This window comes from Patagioenas fasciata, chromosome 33, assembly GCF_037038585.1.
Source record: "Patagioenas fasciata isolate bPatFas1 chromosome 33, bPatFas1.hap1, whole genome shotgun sequence".
In the NCBI taxonomy this organism is placed as follows: domain Eukaryota; kingdom Metazoa; phylum Chordata; class Aves; order Columbiformes; family Columbidae; genus Patagioenas; species Patagioenas fasciata.
The window spans coordinates 2,289,133-2,310,029 of NC_092552.1; the positions used below are offsets into that span (position 1 = coordinate 2,289,133).

At 49.3% G+C, this 20,897-nt stretch overlaps 1 protein-coding gene across 1 annotated transcript; it reads right to left on the bottom strand.

Annotated features, from left to right (window-relative positions):
• Positions 1–2,611: 2,611 nt before the first annotated feature.
• On the bottom strand, positions 2,612–19,304 carry LOC136115827 (dynein axonemal heavy chain 9-like). The gene is made up of 6 exons (XM_071800819.1): positions 18,831–19,304; positions 15,700–15,873; positions 14,109–14,316; positions 9,282–9,447; positions 5,558–5,660; positions 2,612–4,314 (listed from the first exon to the last, which is right to left on the bottom strand). The coding sequence occupies exons 1-6, from the start codon at positions 18,969–18,971 to the stop codon at positions 3,859–3,861; spliced, it is 1,248 nt and encodes a 415-aa protein (XP_071656920.1). The 5' UTR covers positions 18,972–19,304; the 3' UTR covers positions 2,612–3,858.
• Between the last annotated feature and the right edge of the window lie 1,593 nt (positions 19,305–20,897).

The following is a 20,897-nucleotide window of genomic DNA, read 5'->3' on the forward strand; positions in this document are numbered from 1 at the left end:
TCCCCAGTGACAAGGGGAGTCCCCAGGATGTCACAATGGGCCCTGGGGAAAAAGGGGGGTCCTGGGATGTCACAATGGGCCCTTGGGAAAAAGGCTGTCCCCTGAATGTCACAATGGGCCCTGGGGACAATGGGGGTCCCCAGGATGTCACAATGGGCTCTGGGGACAATGGGGGGTCCTGGAATGTCACAATGGGCCCTAGGGACAAAGGTTGGTCCCCAGGTTGTCACAATGGGTCCTGGGGACAACTGGGGGTCCCCAGGATGTCACAATGGGCCCTGGGGACAAGGGGGATACCCACGGTGTCAAAATGGGCCCTGGGGACAAAGGGAGGTCCCCAGGATGTCACAATGGGCCCTGGGGATAACGGGGGGTCCTGGGACGTCACAATGGGCCCTGGGGACAATGGGGCGTCCTGATATGTTACAATGAGCCCTGGGCACAACTGGGGGGTCCTTAGATGGGGGGTCCTTATGTGGGGGGCGATGGTTAAAGTATAAGTATGGAGAAGCTTGGCAGATTGATTATATTACACTTCCACAAACACGTCAAGGTAAGCGTTATGTACTTACAATGGTGGAAGCAACCACTGGATGGTTGGAAACATCTGCCGTACCTCCTGCTACAGCCCGAAATACCATCTTGGGCCTTGAGAAGCAAGTCCTTTGGTGGTCGGGTACGCCAGAAAGAATTGAATCAGACTATGGTACTCATTTCAAAACCAGTATTATAGACAATTGGGCCAAAGAACATGGTATTGAGTGGGTGTATCATATTCCATATCATGCACCAGCCTCTGGGAAAACTGAAAGGTGCAATGGTTTGTTAAAAACTACACTAAAGGCACTGGCTGGTGGAGCCTTTAAAAACTGGGATTCACATTTAGCAAAAGCCACTTGGTTGGTCAACACCAGGGGATCAACCAATCGAGCCGGGCCTGCCCAATCAGAAATTCTATGGACTGTAGAAGGAGATAAAGTCCCTGTAGTACACATGGAAAATATGTTAGGAAAGGCAGTCTGGGTTCCTCCTGCCTCAGGCACAGGCAAACCTATTCGTGGGATTGTTTTTGCCCAGGGACCTGGCAGCACCTGGTGGGTGATGCTTAAGGATGGAGAAGTTCGGTGTGTACCTCAAGGGGATTGGATTTTAGGTGAAAATATGCAATGCTGAACTGTACGATGTGAATTGCCGCACTAACAATGTTTAATAAGTGTCTTTCAGATCAAGACAATGGTGATGAAACCAGCGCTGGCTTCTTCGAGTGGCGCCCGACACCTTCTTGGAAGTTGGTGTCCTTAACCCACCAACAGGGGTCATGAGATGCACTTGGACCATTTTCCCTGCCCTGGGAGACTGTGGTGACAAAATGAACTTAATGAACTTTTCAAAGGATGGTCCACTGATTAATTACTCCTGTGTATATATGTACATATGTATATATATATATATAGTAGTAGTGATTAATTAGATTGTATTGATAGATTGTATTGATAAGGTTTAAGTATTCAGTGAATGTCATATGATAAGGGGTGGAATGTCCTGGTTTTGTTAAAAACAAGTTTCTCTTTTAGTGAATTTGCCTGTCAGCTCAAGCCTTCATGTCAGCTGCATTTTCCTGGAGAACCCAACACATGTTTTGGTTAAACCCAGCAAGGGAATGAAAACTTATTGATAAGCACGGATGGACATCTCGCGAGAGGGGCAACGAGAAACTGATGTCCGAGAGACTGACCAACGGTGAATAACATTCCGTTCACGTGAATACTTCATATAAAAGTGGGAGATCACGAGGATCTCGTCCCCTTTGCCTTTTTTCCCTTTTTCCTCATGGCCGACATCAGGAGAGGACCTTGCTGGTCGTCCCTGCGAACTGAGGCTTAGTGAGAGACTGAATCCAGCTCCGGTTGGCTACAGAGTCTAATCCAGGACTTTGGGTGCTGGCTCTGCAGTTGCTGAGACTTACAAGATGGGTTTTGTATATTTTGTATTATTTTCTCTATTCTTATCAGTAGCATTAGTAAAACATCTTTAACTTTTCCAACTCCCTTCTCTCTGTCCTTCTTTCCCTCCTGATCGCCTGTCCTGAGTGGGAAGGGGGGAGAGGGAGGGGCAAAAGGGGGAAGTGGGGGGGAGAAGAGGTTAACAATACATCTGCCAGGGTTTGATTGTCACCCCGCAATCCTAACCCTCGACACTCTGTCTACAACTACCTAATAGGGAGTTATAGAGAAGACTGAGCCAATTTTTTTTGGAGGTGTATAGCAAAAGGACAAGAGGTAACAAACTGCAGGAAGGGAAATTCCAACTGAAATAAAAATAAATCAGCTTCACCGTGGAGTGGGTTTAGTGGTGTGACAAGGGTCGGAGAGGTTATGGGAACTCCAGTCATGGAAACATTCAAAACTTGGCTGATCAGCCTGACCTGACTTTGAAGCTAGCACTGCACAAGAAGGGTTTGGACAAGAGAGTGTGAGCTAAATTATGAGTTTATGAAGATTGAATGAAAGTAACACATGGAAATGCATTCCCGGAGTCCAGAGCTTCTTTCACACTCAATTTCAGGAAGAAAATTGTGTTCCCGTAGGGACAAACAGGATATCAGGAGATCTCAAAAACTCAAGAATATTTAATGTGAAGGAATAATCAAGAATGAATCCAAAAGGTAAGGAAGGATTTCAAGAAAAATTGGACCACTATTTCAATAAACATTATGAAGCCCAGGAGCCAGACTCCCCCACTCCTGAAGCCACGCGATAAACAAAACAACACCTGAGCTCAGTCGCTGCTCCTGCCCCAGCATCCAGACCTGGCAGGACATTTCCTAATATCCCACAACCTGAGCACCTTTCAAGCAGGTTACAGTTAAAATTAAAGCTTCCCATGGAAATGCTGCTTTTCTCTCTCTGCCTTTCAAAGCACAGATTAACTAGAAGTCAGGAGTTAACACGACCCACATCTAACATCAAAAGCTGCTGATGTTTAGCTGAGCATAAGTGACAGGTCTGATTCTTTCTTGGCACAAAAGAGTTATTAACTTTTTCAAGGCCCTGTTTTTGCATTTCCCACTACGTCATTACTTCAGTTCTTGTGTGATGGACCAGACCACAAGGCACCAAACTTTCAGTACGTACTTAGGAGAACAGGCGTTAAGAAGGACAGCAACAAGTTACAAACCGGGGTTCTACAAGAGTTTATGGTGTTCCAAACCTCTCGATTTGGCTGCTGAGAACCTTCTCAAATTTTACTAATCAGCCTTAAACTCTGAAAGGCTCTTTGAGCAGTAATATCTACTGCTTCAAAGTATGAGATTTCAGGGGAAAAAAAAGTCTCTCCGTTGTTGGAAGAAAATATTTCTAAATCTGAACAACTTCCCCTTGGTACAGAACTGGCTCTGGTGGAAATTCAGTTTTAGCAATTAAGTCAAAGCTGGGTTTGATTCAATTATCACCTTTTTAAATGCCACCCTTCATGCACATACTGAGCATCTGACCATCAAGAAGCTAAGAGGACATGCCAGTACAGGCCAACAAGCTAAGCTGGATCTAACTTCAGGGCCAGTAACCCACTAACTATCCACCACCTGCTTCAGTACAATAAAATAATTTGCCTGTGTGGTGGAACAGTGCCATTAATCCCCACATTTACACGTGTGGAACTGAGGCTCCCAAAGATGAGCGCAGCTCCATCGCACTCACCATCAGTCATTTAAGTGCTGAAGTCGGAAGCCCAAAGCTCCCTTCAGCTGGTCCCTTCTACAGCCAGAGGGCGTTTCAACCCACCCCAAACCTGCACATCCATCTGGAACTACTCATCCCTCCCTGCTGACCACAAGAGGCTGGAAAGTAACTAAGCTTCTCAAAGCCATGGGCAATGGTTCTGGAATCCATCCAAAACTAACAAGGAATTAAGGAATGGCCTAAGGTCACCCACTTTACTCAGGGCACACATGTGCTGTGTCATTTTTAGGTAGGAGACTGCATTCTGCCCACCAGAGCTAGAGGAACACAGCTCCGCAGCCTCTTGTAGCATCGGGACAAGCTTCAAGTCCCACAGGACAGCAACTGCACTTACTTGGAAGATATTGGAGAAGTCTCTCAAGTTGAAAATGTAGTGGAACTTGATGGCTGTTGGAAGGAATGTAGCGGCTACTTTCTGGTGCAGTCCCAGGGCAAGGGCAATCAGCTGCTGAGCTGATTTTTGCACAGCCCCCGAGAAATTTCCACTTGTCAGGTGCTGCGTTAAAATGGTGCTATAGATCCTGGACAAGGCATCCTGCCCAGGGATGGACAGCGCGAAGACACAGAAGTGACGCTGAGGGAGAGAAAGGAAGGCATGGAAAGGTCAGAGAGGTAGAAAAACACCTTTCAAGCAAAATGCCCTTGGGGATTTGCTGTGATAATCTCATCTAGGCTCCCTTTCCCATGAAATGCTGGACCAGATGATCTTTTGAGGTCCCTTCCAACCTGGGTTGTTCTATGATTCTCTGATTTGCAGTCCACCTGAACAAGGTTATTTCCCTCTCCCAGTTTGCCAGCAGAGCTCAGGTGGGAAGTGACATCACTCTGCTCACTAAACCAGGGATTTTCAACTGCATCTCACCAATGCTACACTGGAAGTGCAGTCCATTGAAGAGCCAAAGGGCTCTGAAGGTCCCACCGACCTCGGACAAAGCCCAGTCACTGTCTCTATTAAGAGCAGCCCCTGGAAGGTGCCATCTCCCAGAGGACCTCTTTACTAATTTGGAACTTGCAAAGTTGCCCATGGGACACTTCATTTTAACTCCACACCTTGCTGAAGAGGAGCCAGGGTCCAAGCTGACTCTGGTCATTAGGTTTCTCCATGATGAAATGAATTTTGCTCACTGCTACCCAGTCCCTCCATCGGTTGGCAGCTCCCAAAAATCAAAGTCTAATGTTTAAGATCTCTTCCCAAATCTTCTGTTATCAGCAGCGCTTGAACTGCTTTTTGTTTGGCTTGGGGTTTTTTTGTTCGGTTAGGTTTTTGGGGGGATTTGGTTGGTTGGTTGGTTTTGGTGTTCTTTGTTTTGTTGGTTTTGTTTGGTTGCTTGGTTTGGGGTTTTTTGGGGTTTTTGTTGTTGTTGTGTTTTGGTGTGGCTTGGGTTTTTTTTTAGTTTTGTCTGTTTTCTTCGTTTGGGTTTCTCCCCCACACCTCTTTTTACTGACAGCTGCAGCAGACAATTCTGGAAAGCAGGCGGCGTTAATGCACCATGCTTCAGAGCTAAATACGAGCTAAATGAAGGCAAAATCTGCCTGTATGGACCAGAAGGTTGTCCTGAAAGTAGGTGTTAAGCTGGCTGGCAACTTTTGACTTCCTCCTCCGACGGAGCTGCAGAATGCGAGGAAAAACAAACAAGGGAATAAGGGACCCAGTTCGGTGCTTCACTATTAGGAATCACAGTCACTCGACAGATTCGTGCCATTTGTACTGATAAAACAACAGCAGGATCTGCCAGTGGTTGTCCTCTAACCTCACGTTTAAATGATCCACCCCAAAATAAACCCAGCGATGCACCTGCCGTTGTGCAGGGCTTTACCTGCAGCCGAGGGTTGATGGCGAAGCTCCCCGCCGTCGGGTTCACGCACGACACATACTGCACGTTCGTGATCTCCTTCAGCGACAGCTTGGTCCGGTCGTACCTTCGGGCAAAACACAAGCAGCAGCACAGTGACCACGGCCACTGCCTCTCTCAGTACGTGTCCCTGGGCTGCCAGAGGCCGCTTGTCTTCAGGGGGTCAAATTCTGCGTCTTGCCAAGATGAGGCCCAGGCCCAGGTTGCCGGCCTATCTGTACACGGCCTGGCACACGCGAGTCCTGCTCCTGGTGGAAATCCTTCAGCTTCAACAACCTGTAGCTAATATTTCTATCAGTAATAAGCACTGAGCAAAGCCCCTGGGCCATACTCTTCACTTGCATGGAAATGGCAGAAAACAGCAGGAGTGTCTCTGGTTTGATCCCAACCCGGGACAGGGTGTGAGAGACTACAAGGGTGACTCTCAAACACTCTGGCAAACCCAGCCCTGCAACACCCAGTCATGGGAGACGGGCCATCGTGAGCAGGTGAATGGTGATTTACATGTCAAGGCCGAGGTGACAGCCACAGACAAAGGCTGGGTGACACAGGCAGTGCTGTGTTGAAGGACACGCAGCCTGTGCGCTGACAGGCCCGACACGGTGTCAAGGCCCAGGCTGAGAGACCCTCCGGGCCTCCCCCATCTTCCACAATCACCCCCAGTGACGCCTGCACAAAAGCCCAGGTGATCCCGAGGGCTATAAACCCTATAAAACCTGTGCCAGCATGGGCAGGGTGCCACCCTGGGGACCCTTCCACCCACCGGGCTGACCACGGGAACCGAACCACACACCACAGGGTGCTGAACCCTGACTACAGACCCAAGCATTCCTGCATAGGAACTGGACCTGAGACTACAAACCCCTCAAACACACCACGGAGCCCTAAGGGTGGTGAGACCTTTCCTTTCCCTTTCCTTTTCCTTCCCTTCCCATTTCCTTCCCCCTTCCTTTCCCCTTCTTTTCTTCCTCTCTCTTTCCTTCCTATATTCCTATTTCTTTGCCTTCCTTTTTGTGAGTAATACAGTAACATAAGGTTTAGAGCCCCACTTGTGCCACAAAACTCTTTCATGTGAATCTTTTCGCTGCTAAACTGTTTATCGATTGAGCTTAAGTAACATAAATGCTTCTGCCACTGAGTCATTTGCCAATTGGACCAAGCTACAAAAAATAAAGGTCTTTTGTTTGTGGACCTTCAGGATTGTATGTACTTTTTTCCAACCCAGGGGACTGACAAATCTCAGTCACACCTCCCCCAACCATAGCGCCAGGTGGGACATGACAAGGGTCAGCAGGCTGCTGCTGCCGGGGGAGGACAGGGAGTCCTGGGCTCCCTGGTTTAAGAAGGACAAGGAATTACTGGAGAGAGTCCAGCGGTGGCTACAAAGATGCTAAGGGATCTGGAGCACCTTTCTTGTGACAAGAAACTGAGAGAGCTGGGGCTGTTGAGCTGGAGAAGAGAGGCTGAGAGGGATCTGATCAATGGGATCAATATCTCAGGGTGGGTGTCAGAGGATGGACCAGACTCTGTTCAGTGGTGCCCAATGCCAGGGCGAGGGGCAACGGGCACAGACTGAAACACAGGAGGCTCCATCTGAACATGAGCAGAAACTTGTTTGCTGGGAGGTGCCAGAGCCTGGCCCAGGCTGCCCAGAGCGGGTGTGGAGGAATTGAAAACCATTCCAGTGGTTAAAATTCAGACAGTCAAGAAAACACACCTTCAATGAAAATAAAGAAATAATGGGAAGGGTTATTAGAATGGAGTCGTGAGACAGGTAAACTGAGCCTTGGCAGCTAGGAAGTGTCAGGTAGTCTGTAAACCCTGCCGTACCCAACCAACGGGGAACTGGGGAGGGAATTTGCAGTTGGGATTAGGGGTGGATATAAGCAGTGGCTTTTTGCCCTGTTTTGTGTGCCTACCTTTAGGTGGAACACCCAACCTTGCAAAATCGTTAAAAAAATATGCTTTGCTGAGAGATCCTACCTGAGCCTATTATATTGGTGAGATGATAACTTCCTGCATGCAATACAGTGCCCAGTGGGCACTGCTGAGCACATGGGCAGAAGGCCTCGATGTGTCTGGGAGGGGACCCATGGCATGCTGCATCCCCCCGCACCTCGCTGCATCCCCTGCACGTTGCTGCATCCGCCCGCACCTCGCTGCATCCCCTGTACGTTGCTGCATCCGCCCGCACCTCGCTGCATCCCCTGTACGTTGCTGCATCCGCCCGCACCTCGCTGCATCCCCTGTACGTTGCTGCATCCGCCCGCACCTCGCTGCATCCCCTGTACGTTGCTGCATCCGCCCGCACCTCGCTGCATCCCCTGTACGTTGCTGCATCCCCCCGCACCTCGCTGCATCCCCTGTACGTTGCTGCATCCCCCCGCACCTCGCTGCATCCCCTGTACGTTGCTGCATCCCCCCGCACCTCGCTGCATCCCCTGTACGTTGCTGCATCCGCCCGCACCTCGCTGCATCCCCTGTACGTTGCTGCATCCCCCCGCACCTCGCTGCATCCCCTGTACGTTGCTGCATCCCACCGCACCTCGCTGCATCCCCTGTACGTTGCTGCATCCGCCCGCACCTCGCTGCATCCCCTGTACGTTGCTGCATCCGCCCGCACCTCGCTGCATCCCCTGTACGTTGCTGCATCCCCCCGCACCTCGCCGCATCCCCTGTACGTTGCTGCATCCCCCCGCACCTCGCTGCATCCCCTGTACGTTGCTGCATCCCACCGCACCTCGCTGCATCCCCCTATGCCTCACTCCATCCCCCACACCTCGTTGCATCCCTCTGCGCCTCACTGCATCCCCCTACTCCTCGCTGCAGCCCCTTGTGCCTCCAACGCTCCCTCGCAGCTCCCTCACCCTCTATCTGCCTGACTTCCCTGACACCCACAGCCCAAGATTTCTGCCTCCGCTCCACTGTCTCTGTTCCTCGGAAGCTTTTGGCAGAGCTCAGGCATGCACACAGCTGAGGAGAGTGGAAATTGCAATGCGTCCCTGCCCTGTATTCCCTGTGGAGAGATGCAAATATTCATGTCCCACACAGAGCTGCTGGCTAAAGTGTAAAACACACCAATCTCCTTCCAAAACAGTCACTGCTTTTCCTTCAAATCACCTCTGCCTAGATAATGGTTGTTTGCTGCTGCCTGACAGAAGACAATGTTAGGTGCTCACAGCAGGGGGGTTCACCCCAGCTGAGGCCAAATCCACAGCCGCCTCTGCTCTCAGCGTCGCGGGGCAGCAAGGCCGAGCATCGCGCTCCCCTCGCAGGCTTTGCACTGGGACCACAGTCACAAGCCACAGCAAGAGCAGAGCAAAGCTCCTCTCAACCCAGCTATGAGTAAGCAATCAAGCGGTATTAAAGAAGCGATGGACAACGTCCTCGGACACACGGTGTGAACTGTGGGGTTGTCCTGTGCAGGGACAGGAGCTGGACTCGATGATCCTTGCGGGTCCCTTCCAGCTCAGGACGTTTTGTGATTCTAAGTGAATTTGTTTGCTGGGGACAGGGGAAGCCCTGAGGGTGCTCAACTCTCAGTTCACCCAGAGCCTCCCAACCAGCTCTAGCCCAGCAGTATGCAATGGGAAGAGGGACCCACGCTTTGAGATTCTCTCAAACCCACTCCCCAGCACTGGAGCTGAACAAAAAGGTCTCCGACAACCAAGCCCAAGCAGGCTCCTACCAGTGGCCGTAGTCCAGGTGCTGCCGGATCAGCGTATGGGGCTGCACTGTCCCGTAAGCGTCCACCTCGGGCATGTTGAGATCATCAATGAAGTACACGAGCTTCTTGGTACCTGGAGGGCCATAATTCCTACCAGCCTTTTTCTCCAGAGGTTTCTCAAGCATACCTGTAGGGAGGCAGAGGTGCAAAGCTCATCTACTGGGAGAGCAACTGCTGCAAAATAAAAATGATTTCTCAGCCCAGCTCAATGCTGTGCTGTGTGTAGCTACAGCGGCCCCTCAAGGAGCTGAGATGTCCCCCAGCTGCAGCTGTATGAGGAGCAGCTGAGGGGCCTGGGGGTTCAGCTGGAGAACAGGAGCTGAGGGGAGACCTTCTGATCTCTGAACTGCCTGGAAGGAGCTCGGAGCCAGGGGGGGTCGGGCTCTGCTCCCCAGGAACAAGCGCCAGGAGCAGAGGAAATGGTCTCAAGTTGCACCAGGGGAGGCTGAGGCTGGATCTGGGGAACAATTTCTTCCCCAAAGGGCTGTGGGGCATTGGAACAGGCTGCCCAGGGCAGTGCTGGAGTCACCAGCCCTGGAGGATTGGACAGACGTGGAGATGAGGTTCTCAGGGACTAGAGTGCTAGAGCTGGGTTACGGTTGGACTCGATGATCCTGAAGGTCTCTTCCAACCAAACTGATTCTATGATTCTACAGTGCAGCTGGGAGCCCTGCAGGGACCCTTGGTCAGCACTTTGGTTTGACTTAAATCAGAAAGCTCTCAACTCTTCCTTCCAAACAAAAATACAACAAACTTCGTCTGCTACAAAACATGTCTACCTCAGAGCAAACAAGAGCTTTTCATGCAAGATAAAGCCTTTTGAATCTCTTCTGCATAATTTTTTAAACGAAATCTTGCTTGCAGAGGTGGCTGTGCCAGAGCAGTGAGCATCCCCTGCTGCCTGCCCCGGCGATGCGGCAACTGCAGCGTGGCCAGGGCAGCAGGCACTGGGCGCTGCGATGGAGAAAGGGAGATGGATGCTGTGGGCACAGAAGCCCACGAGCAAAGCTGCTGGTTTTGTGAATATATGCATCTTTTACCCTGTTAGACAAAAATAGGCGATCTCAGGGCCAAATTCCTGGACATCTTCAGAACAACCAACATGACACTTTTATTTAAATGCATCAAATAATCATAAGTTCCCTGATCTTCTCACCAGCGTTACCCAACCCTCCAGATAATGTGACAAGACTTAATTCCAACACGAGCTGTCAAATTACCACCTAGTTTCAAGTAGGGTCACGCACACGCAAAGGAAAGCACGGAGAGAACAGTTTCGCATTTCAAAGCCTTGGAAGACTTTAATTTGTTTTAGCAGAAGGCTGGGGTCATATGTTGCTCTAGCTCATAAAACGTGGGGAATATTTATAATCCTGGGCTGATATTTAATAAAAATCACCCCACGTCGCTGCACATCATGTTCTATAGGTTATTGATTCCTCTGATTGCAGCCCAGGCAACCTTTACTGTCTCAGTAAGTGGAAAAGCAAACGGAAGCAACGCTCCTCTGCCCAGACCCCGGGTGGGTTTTCTGCCCTGTGCTTACTCGAAGAATTTGTTTCATTAGCAGTTTTGGGTTGGCAACAGACCTATAAGGTGCTATAAAGCAGCACACGGTAAGTAGCAATTCTTTGTAATTAGGGAAGACTGGCAAATGTAAACGGGACTGGGAGTTTTTTTAAGCCATTTATTATCACGTGCAAAAGTTGTTAAGGAAGATTTATATTCCGTTGGTTTGTTTCAGATCACAGACCTTTCAAAACGCTGGGTTTTTCCTGCTTGGGTGCACTGCAGACAGCTCGCCTTGCTCACCACTCAAAACGCAGCTGATTTCTTGTCACAGACAGTTGCTGCACAAAGGAATGGATTGTGCTACGAAAAATGATGAATCTTTCCTCAGCGGAGCCTCTCTCCCCGTTCAATAAAACCACAATATTTGAAATTTCTGGTAGCAAGTTAAATTAAGTGTTTCAAATAAGCATTTAATTTAAATTTAATTAGTCCCTAATTAACATATAAAATCAGCCCTTTTTGAGGTTAAACAAGTACGCAAGAGATTCATCACACTGAAATACAATTACTGGGGATCAAGTGACATGTTCGTGGAAGTGGTATTTTAATTCAAAGCCGTATCTCACAATAATAATAAGGGGCGGTGTGTCTGTGTGAGATCCTGACACATACTCAAACCAGCACCTCAAAGAAACAGTCTGGACACCTCGTACCTTCTGGTTGGTGAGCAAGGGAGAGGGAAAAAAAGAACCCAAACAAAAAAAACCACAAGATTTATTGCAATTTCTCTGAATGACAGAAGCCAGGGCTACATCTGATGGAGGGGCAGAGGCCCAAGAGGGCACGAAGCAGAGCGAGGCCCAGGGCAAATGCCACAGAATGTGGTATTTAGTCACAATAAACTACAGAAAATCCCCAAACTGGCCCCAGGTTCAGGCAGAGAGAGTGTTGGGCTCCTTTTAACCCCTGTGCACACGGCGCTTCTGGAAGCCACAGGATGCAGGGATGGGTTGAACAACAACTCTGCTTCCCCTAAGGGCTGCATCTTATACATCTCTGCAGCAACAGGCACCTTGTCTAAGGAACTACTGGAACTCAGGTTAGGATCTTTTTTAAGTAAGAAAAAATCCAAAATTACTTTGTGCCCATGTTTTACAAATTTAAAGATGTGCCTGCTGGGGAAAAGAATAAAGCAGCCAAGTGACAAACTACACAAAAAGGGACAAATTAACTCTAAAAAATGAGCAGCAGGGATCCAGGCCAAGCAGTATAAATCATGCTTCTCAATGCAAATCTCACCACCACATCTTCATCCACACACAAGACAACTTGCTCCTCTGTGCAGGGGAAGAAAATCACTGACTCAGCCCACAGCTCATGACCAGGGACACGGTGCCAGGTCTGCCTGTACAAATAACACCTGCACACACTCGCCCATCCAGCTGGAGACAAACGGCTGCACATTCACAGAATCACAGGATCCCAGGCTGGTTGGGCTGAAGGGACCTCTGCAGATCTCCCAGTCCAACCCCCCTGCTCACGCAGGGTCACAGAGCAGATCACACAGGTGGGTCCAGGCGGGTTTCAATGTCTCAGAGAAGGAGACTCCACACCCGCCCTGGGCAGCCTGGGCCAGGCTCTGGCACCTCCCAGCAAACAAGTTTCTGCTCATGTTCAGATGGAGCCTCCTGTGTTTCAGTCTGTGCCCGCTGCCCCTCACCCTGGCGTTGGGCACCACTGAACAGACTCTGGTCCATCCTCTGACAGCCACCCTGACATATTGATCCCATTGATCAGATCCCTCTCAGCTTCTCTTCTCCAGCTCAACAGCCCCAGAGCTCTCAGTCTCTCCCCATAAGAAAGAATCTCTAGGTCCCTCAGCATCTTTGTCCCCCACCCAGGCAGCTGGACAGAGAGACAGACAGACAGACAGACAGACAGACAGACAGACAGACAGACAGACAGACAGACAGACTGCCAGACAGCTCAGCCCATTTAGCAGCTCAAGGGCATTTTGCAGAGACCCCAACACAGGGAAAAAAGCAAAGGGGCACCTGGGAGGGAGGAGGGAGACTGCAGCCATCACACACTAGCAAGACCCAAAACCCTTCAGACCTGCCCCAGAAAGCTGCCGTGACTCCACGACACAGCCCCAGGTGACACAGCGTGGGCTGAGCCTGTGCTGTCACCTCTGCGAGTGGATCAGTCCCACAGGGCAACTTTAAACTCTGACACCTTCCTTAAAACATCTGCAGTGTCGGGAGCCCAGCAGAGCACAGACAGGGGCTGTGATGCTCATGGCCGTGAGCGTGTTCGCCCCAGGGCCACCTGGCCAGGAAAAACCCACATGGTGAAGGTTAAAACCTTGGTCTCACTGGTGCTGGTCCTGTAGAGGGAGTAAAGGGATTTCAGGACACTTGGGTCAGACCAAACTCCATAAAGGAAGTTATTTTGGTTTACAGTGACCCACAGCTGTTGTTCAACTCAAAACAAGCAAGGTTGTTTCATTCCTGATTAATAAATACATGTAGAAAATTATCCTCTCTCTTTAGGTCAACTGAAAGTGAAAATACCATTCCAAAATGAGTCACTTTTCAACAATTCCCTCTTTCTCTTCATCTGTGAAAAGACTACACAGCAGAACTGACCTTATCCTGGTCTCAAACTTCATCTTTCACTGATGTGCCAAAATCCTCATCAAAGATATTCTCATGGGCTTCCCCAGGTCAGAGCCTCCCAGGGTCAGCAGCCGTGTCCCCTGGGGAGGTGGGATGTGGCACCCGCTCCGTGGGAGCACACGGGGCTGCATCAGGATGCGGGGGACAGCCCAGGAACCAGCAGCACCTGCACAGCCCCATTAGCACTGTCCTCACTGACAACTGGGATGCAATTCCCAGCATTGCACTCTGAGGACAGCTTAGATCCCAGCCAAGCAACCCATTCTATTCAGCACGGGCTTAAATTCAAGCGTATTAAAGACACACCTCAAGTCAAGTACGAGCTGTGTGCTGTAGAGAACAGCAGCAGATTTAAGTGTGTGCTTTGCACAGCCCTGAACCAGAGTCGTGGTGTTCAGAATTCAATCCCTCATGTTGGGAAATGCCATTTTCCATAAAACCAGGAGTCTGCGGACCAGTGAGTTTCACAGTGGGATTTAAGAGTCAGTGGGTGCCAGTGCAGTGCCCACAGTGCACACCCAGCTCCAAACCCCGACGGACACCCCAGGAATTTGGTGACCTGCCAGGCAGAAGTCCCACATCTCAGCCATTGTCTTACCTTGCAGCATGGCAGAGGTGGTGTAGTAGTTAAACGGGACCTTCTTCACCACATAGGCGTCTGTATCCAGTGAGCAGAGCTTGTCCCCCACCAGCACAGACTTCCCCGTGCCGGCGTTGCCCACCAGCATCACGGGGCGCCGGCGCTCCAGGAGCCTGTCCATGAAGTACCGCACACGGACCGTCTCGGTGGTGGGCACCAGGCAAGCCTGAGAGGGGCAAAACGAGCAGGTACGTGTACCCATCTGTGGCACCACCCCACTGCCATGTTCTGAGGAGACATCAAACTGGGAGAGCCAGGAATGAGTGCGGTGACCTGAGTTTCTAGATGGCGCTAGGAAGGGAACAATACACTGCTACCAACCATTCAAGTCAAACTATCTGTACAGACGAAACAATGACAGCGGGATGCTGAGAGCAACATCTGGATCTCCCCGCAAACACACATTTTGCTAAAATGGTAACAACTTTTACAAGTCATCTGCTCACTGTGGCACCTCTAAAAGGAAAGAAAGGCATAGCTGGCAAACGCAATTCACTACCTGCAGCAACTCTCATTTTTCGTCCAAATCATATAAACAACCCTATTTTCAGCCACGCAGAATGACGAGATGGTGTCTCAGGGACTTTGTCACTACGTTGTCCCACATCCTGCTTCTCTCTGCAGGCCAAACGCACCTCCATCCCGCACCCTGGGCACACCAGCCCTGGCTCATAGGTGTCTCTGAGCCTGCGCCTCATGTACATCACTCAGCTCTGGAAGATGGATGGAGGATGAGTCTTCACAGTCAAAGTACAGTAAAGAAAGATGGGTAATTGAGTTGTACTTCATAAAGAATGTGTCAAGGGTTTTGATTGTGGGGTGACAATACAACCATGGCAGATGTGTTGTTAGCCCCCTCTCCCCCACCTTCAGCCCCTCTCTCTCCCCCATTCCCACTCAGGACAGGTGATTGGGAGGGAAAGAAGGACAGAGAGAAGAGAATTGGAAAAATTAAAAATGTTTTACTAATGCTACTAATAAGAATAGAGAAAATAATACAAAATATACAAAACCAATCTTGAAAGCCCCAGCAACTGCAGAGCTGGCACCTGAAGTCCTGGACTGGACTCTGCAGCCAACCGGAGCTGGATTCAGTCTGTCATGAGGCCTCAGTTCGCAGGGACGACCAGCAAGGTCCTCTCCTCATCTCGGCCATAAGCAAAATGGACGAGATCCTCGTGATCTCCCACTTTTACATGAAGTATTCGCGTGAATGGGATGTTATACTCTGTTTGTCAGTTTCTTGGTCACCTGTTTCTCATTGCCCCTCTCGCGAGATGCGAATCTGTCCTTATCAATAACCTCACATTCCATTGCTATGTTTACCAAAACATGGATCTGGTTCTCCAGGAAAACGCAGCTGATATGAAGGTTTTACCTGACAGGCAAATTCACTAAAAGAGAAACTTGTTTTTAACAAAACCAGGACGGAATGCCATTCTTATTATGAAGTGCTTGACCTCGAATGAGACTTCAATTGAAATGCCTGCATACAGTCACTAAAATGCATGTGCTCTGACCAGACAAAACACGTGCAAGGTTCACATACCTGTAAGGGCATTTCTGGATCAAATTCAAACTGAGGAATAAGTTTAGACCAAGGTTCAAACTTCTTCGTTTCTGGATCAATGTAGAAGTCAAAGACTGTGCCCTGAGAGGGAAACTTGATAGTCTTGAATTCTGCCACCCACCACTTGCTGAACTCCACTCTGTAGTCCACAAGCTATAAGACAAAAAGTGGAGAAAATACACTAATCTGGATCAATTAATTAGTAATGGAGAATGTTATCTATCCCAGTCCACCAGAGCGGGATTAGTCCTTAAAATACATTCCACAGCATAAAGTTCTTATCATTTTTCCTGCTATTAAGCCTAATTTTTCATTTTCTTCATTTCTGCTCATCAGTCCTATTTATTCATCTAAATAATTCATCCTATGTGTTGATCACTCTTGGTATGTCTGAGACTAGATAGATGGATCAATTTGAAAAAGAGAAATACGTGCCTATGACTAAACAGACCACTTGATTGATTCTTGGTGCCTACTTCTTCCAACAGACAAGGACACAACATCCGTCTACATCTGTGCTCATGGTCAGTCACAGCATGCATACCAAAGCCTTTCCTCATCAATCACACCACTCTATTCAGAGTGAGTTGTTGTCTTCTGGCTTCTTTTCAAGCCACAACGTTTCAGACAAGCAGGACTGCAGACACCAGCGTACCAAAGCAGCAGCGAGGGTCTGCCCCTCTGACCCCGCCGTGATCCTGCGCTGCCACATTCCCCTCAAAGCACCCGTTTCCTTGCTTTTCCCCATTGTATCTTTCTACACATGGAGATTTTGGAGCATCTGAATTTTTTCAACTGGGGTGACAGTTTTGCTTTAGATGCTGGGTCAGGACTCACAAAATGTGCTTAGTCCCCTCCTCTGCCCTAGGTCTCCTGTATGACATTGGGCCAGCCATTCTGCCCAAACACCTTCCCATGTGGACAATGGGAACTGGAGAGAGGTGGAGGGGAGGAGGAGAGGAAAATTGCTGTGAGAAAGATGTTTGTGAAATACCGGACGCATCATTTAGCCCGTTTTAACAGCACAGTTTGTTCCTGGGGTGTCTGCGGGTCTCTCCTCCCCATAGCCATACAATGTGGGGTCACCAACACATTGTCCATAGGCTGCTCGGCCTCCATAAGGAAACCTGGGTTTGTTGCTGAACTGAACCAAGTGTCCTCCATAAAGCCTCCTGAGCCACAGTCCCTCAAAAGACCAGTGGATTTGAAAAACACATTAATAGTATCCACGATTTTGCAGACTCATGCTATTCAGAGAGGCAGAATCCCTGTAATTCTCCATTCTCCTGTTGTTATAACTCCTCAGCAGCGGCAGCAGAGTCGCCCGCAGTGGAGCGGGACGTGCGTGGCTGCTAAAAGCTTTCCCACAAGGGTGCCCTTACCCCGCACAGCCAAACCGCCTGCAAGCGCGCTGTGCCGCGCTGCCCGCCCTCCCTGACCCCGCGGTTAAATGGAGCCACTCCAGCCCCAGCTCTATTGCCAGAACGGTGTGGAATTCAAACCACTTCCTTAATAAAAACCCCATATGGATTACCGCTAATTTCAGAGCCAGGAAATGGCAAATCTATCACCTGTTTTTATACAGGGGCCCCGCTACCCACCAACAAGCACCGAGTAGCGGGAAGCCTCCCAGACTGTTTCTCCTGACATTTCGGCCGCGAAAGGTCAGCGCGAAGGGCACCTTCGGTGGAAAGCAATAAACAGATTTTATATTGGATCATTTTTCATCAGGCTCCCCATTGCTCGGACTGCTGTACCCTCGCACTCTCAGCTCTGACATTTACAGAGCATCGCGGGCAGTAACGCACAGCCAGGCTCCCGGCGGAGCCTCCCGGAGGGTCGCTGTGCCTGCAGCTGCTCCTGCAGCCCACCCAGAGCCACTACCGCAGGCAGGAGCCCGGCCTGATGCACCCGAGACTGACTGTGCGGCACGGGGAACACAGCGGCCAGCTGCCACAGCACCGCACACCAGCATACTTGCGCTTGTACTGCTGAAGCAAAGACAAGTAGTGCTTCCCAGGCTTTATTGTGCTTTGTTTTGTTTCTTTAAGTCATCCTAGACTGGCAACACTAAGGCTGAGTATTTCCCAGCTGGCACATGGGAAATGGAGGCTCCACAAGGACCAAGGAAGCTGGTCTCGCACAGGTCATTCAATGGTCACAAGGTGTGATGGCACCAAGTGAGCACCCAGCTGAGCTTGAGCTGTGTTGTTCAGCACTTCCTGAAGCATCTGATCCTTGGCATGGAGCAAATCTGAAGAGACCAGCAGACACTCTAGGTCTGGCGTTAAGGTACATGAAAACACACAAAGAGACCCCTGGGAGCACTTGAGCAGCCATCAAGAACGGCAGTGCCTCCACCCGAGCTGGGGAGGGGTGTCTGGTGTTACATTCGTGGAGAGACCTCCCGCATAGTCCAGACAACACAGAGTTTGACACGAGCCCAGCGGAGATCAGACGTGGATCTCCAAGCCCTTGACAGCAGTGCAGTGTGGGCAGACCCAGACATCAGGACTACACACTTTAGATCTGAGGATAAGGCGTCCTCTGACTAGGGGATGCAACCACCCAAGAGTAGGTGTGCCCCTGGGGCCACGAAAGTCAATGGCACCTGGGGTGCCTTAGGAAAAGTATGACCAGCAGGTCAAGGGAGGTTGTTCCTCCGGCTCTGCTCTGCCCTGGTGACAAAACACCGGCTGGTTTGTGTTATGTAGCACGTCTACCTGTGCAGTCAGAAGGCTGAAAGACTGCTCCACTGATACATCCATCTGATAAATCAGTCTTAATTTGATCACATTATGCACATCCACAGGCTTCTATAAGTTAACCTTATGTTTCTCCCCAGTGAAATGCATCTGCATAAGCAAACATCCCTCCACCTTTACCACTGACCCCTCAGCTGTTCTCCGGTGGTGTTACACCCTGGATAACGAGGCCTTTCGTAAAAGGAATTGTTGTGTTTCTAGTTTATTATCACCTATATGAGAGCCCCAGGAAAACAGCATTACTGGCATAGCACTATGTTTCAGAAAGTATGAAGAAATCAAAACAACACAAAACCACACAAACAAACTGTGTGAAAGATGCTGAAGAGGCATCTTCCGTCTTACCTGATCTCGAAACATTGATCCACCAAAGGCCCAGACGGCAGCAAAGACAAAGTAAAGTTCATAAAGCTCCTTGGGACAGTCAGGAGGTGTGTTCTCCTCTGCCAGGAGACATTCAAGGAGGTAGCACAACATCTGAACCATACTCTGTTCAGGAATGGGAATAATCTTCTTAAATCTAAGGGATGGAAATTAGAAAGCAATACGTCCATCACAACCCAGGAAAACTAGAAATGCTCTTTCAGAATACTGGCATTCTGCTTGTCAGCGGTACGTGTCCTATTCCCAGGTACAATAAAGAGAACACCCATTCTCACACTCAGACCCGCTGGCACCGGCACATATACAAGTAATAACAATAATCAGAAGTTTCAAGCATTTTAAAACTTTGATCTTCTTGAAAGAAGCAGAATGGAAGACTTGCTAAAGGCAATGATTTCCTGCGAGCACGATGAGTTCAAAAGCGGTCAAATAGAGGAGTAATAAAATAAACCCTTTCATCTTGCCATTTTACATTCATTTAAGCTACACTTACAGAATTCCAAACTAATATTGTAGCTGCACTGAAGTCCTCCATAAAGTAATTATAGCTATTTGAAAGGTTGGTTCTACGATTTCTGAATTAAGCAAGCTACCAAAACACTCAGCTCAGGGTTGCCTGCAGCTAATCCCGTGGATTTCACGCTCTGAGACAATGTTCAGCAAACAGAATGGGAAACGTCCGATTGACTTTGCTACCAACAGTCAAAACCAACTTGGTCCCACAGAGAGAAGTTCCCTAGCACAATGTTTAAGTCCTGATTCCAGACCCTTCTGACACATCCCCCTTTTGGCTGACATCTCCCATGCTCACTGATTTTTCTTTTGTTTTTAAAGGAAAGTGCAACTATAGGAAGCAAGTAGAGGATGGGAGATGCTCCCTTAAGTTTTCTGGGACTCTACTTTGGCCAGTCCTCACCACAGTATGAGAAAGAGAATGGTTTCACATGATGATAAGCAAGAACCACATGACTTCCCTGTGGACACTGCTTTAAAGCCAAATCAAGCCAAGAAGCACTAGGACCCTTCCAAATACCCAAGTTCTTAATGAAAAATAACTTGTGGAGTGGGCTCAGGTCTAGCCTGACACATCAGGAGGCTGAAAAGCTTTCTCTTTGGGATCTGCCGGAATTATTTTCCAAGAGATAGAGAGTTGATACAGGAAATACAATAAAAATCAAATCAAAATCAGATGAAAACCAGATCTGACCAACACGATACAGGCAGGAGCGTCACTTTGCCCACCTCGCCCTGCTGGTTCTCTGAGCTTAAGCCAATGATGCTCAGGGCTTCCAGGGGCAAGGAGGATCATGTGCAGCACAACCCAGCGCAGCACAGCTGGGCTGGACAGTGGCAGGTGTCCCCATGCCCTCACCACGGGTGACACAATCACTCATCAGATGGTACCTTGTTCTGAGGGTGTCCAGGCAAATGGGCAGGTACTTATCAAACAAAACGGTCAGGTTGGCTCTTTCGGACTGGATCTCTCGCCTGTCGATCCAGCTGCTCACTGGAGGATTCCAGCCCAGATCCGACGGGTTGATGTACAGGATCCCTTTAGGCCCAGGGTAAGAGAGAACATATAGTAAAGACATAGCAGAAACTGTTCCTTTCTTCCAGCAGAGTTTACCAGGTACTTTCACACAACTAAAACCCTATCAAATACGACGGGACGTCCCATTACCTGCCCCCTTTTCCTGCCCCACTGCAGAGTAGAAACATGAACAGTGAAGAAACTTCACCCTTGAAACCACGGCGCTTTTCATGACCTTGCCCTAAATTCAGAACATTGTCTTGTCTGAGCAGTTTCATTGCTCTGGGCCCCATTTCCCCATGTGTAAAACTAGGGGACACCTCCATTCCCTTCTCCCATACTTCATGCACTTCTTCAGAAGATCAAGAACTCTTTGGGACAGATACTGTCCTTCTCCTCATAAAGTCCATCCAAAGGGCTTTGCACAACAGGAGCACTCAGCAACGCTGAAGCCACGATCACCCACCAACAGTCAGAGTGCTCTGGGTAAATCTCCA

What these genes read in the sequence shown, in the direction of transcription:
- LOC136115827 (XM_071800819.1), bottom strand. Translation starts at nt 18,971, where the DNA reads ATGGTTCAGATGTTGTGCTACCTCCTTGAATGTCTCCTGGCAGAGGAG. An exon ending in GATCAATGTTTCGAGATCAG is followed by an intron (nt 15,874 to 18,830) that starts GTAAGACGGAAG and finishes TTTGTCTTATAG; the next exon opens with CTTGTGGACTACAGAGTGGA. An exon ending in CACCTGGACTACGGCCACTG is followed by an intron (nt 5,661 to 9,281) that starts GTAGGAGCCTGC and finishes TTTTGCCCGAAG; the next exon opens with GTACGACCGGACCAAGCTGT.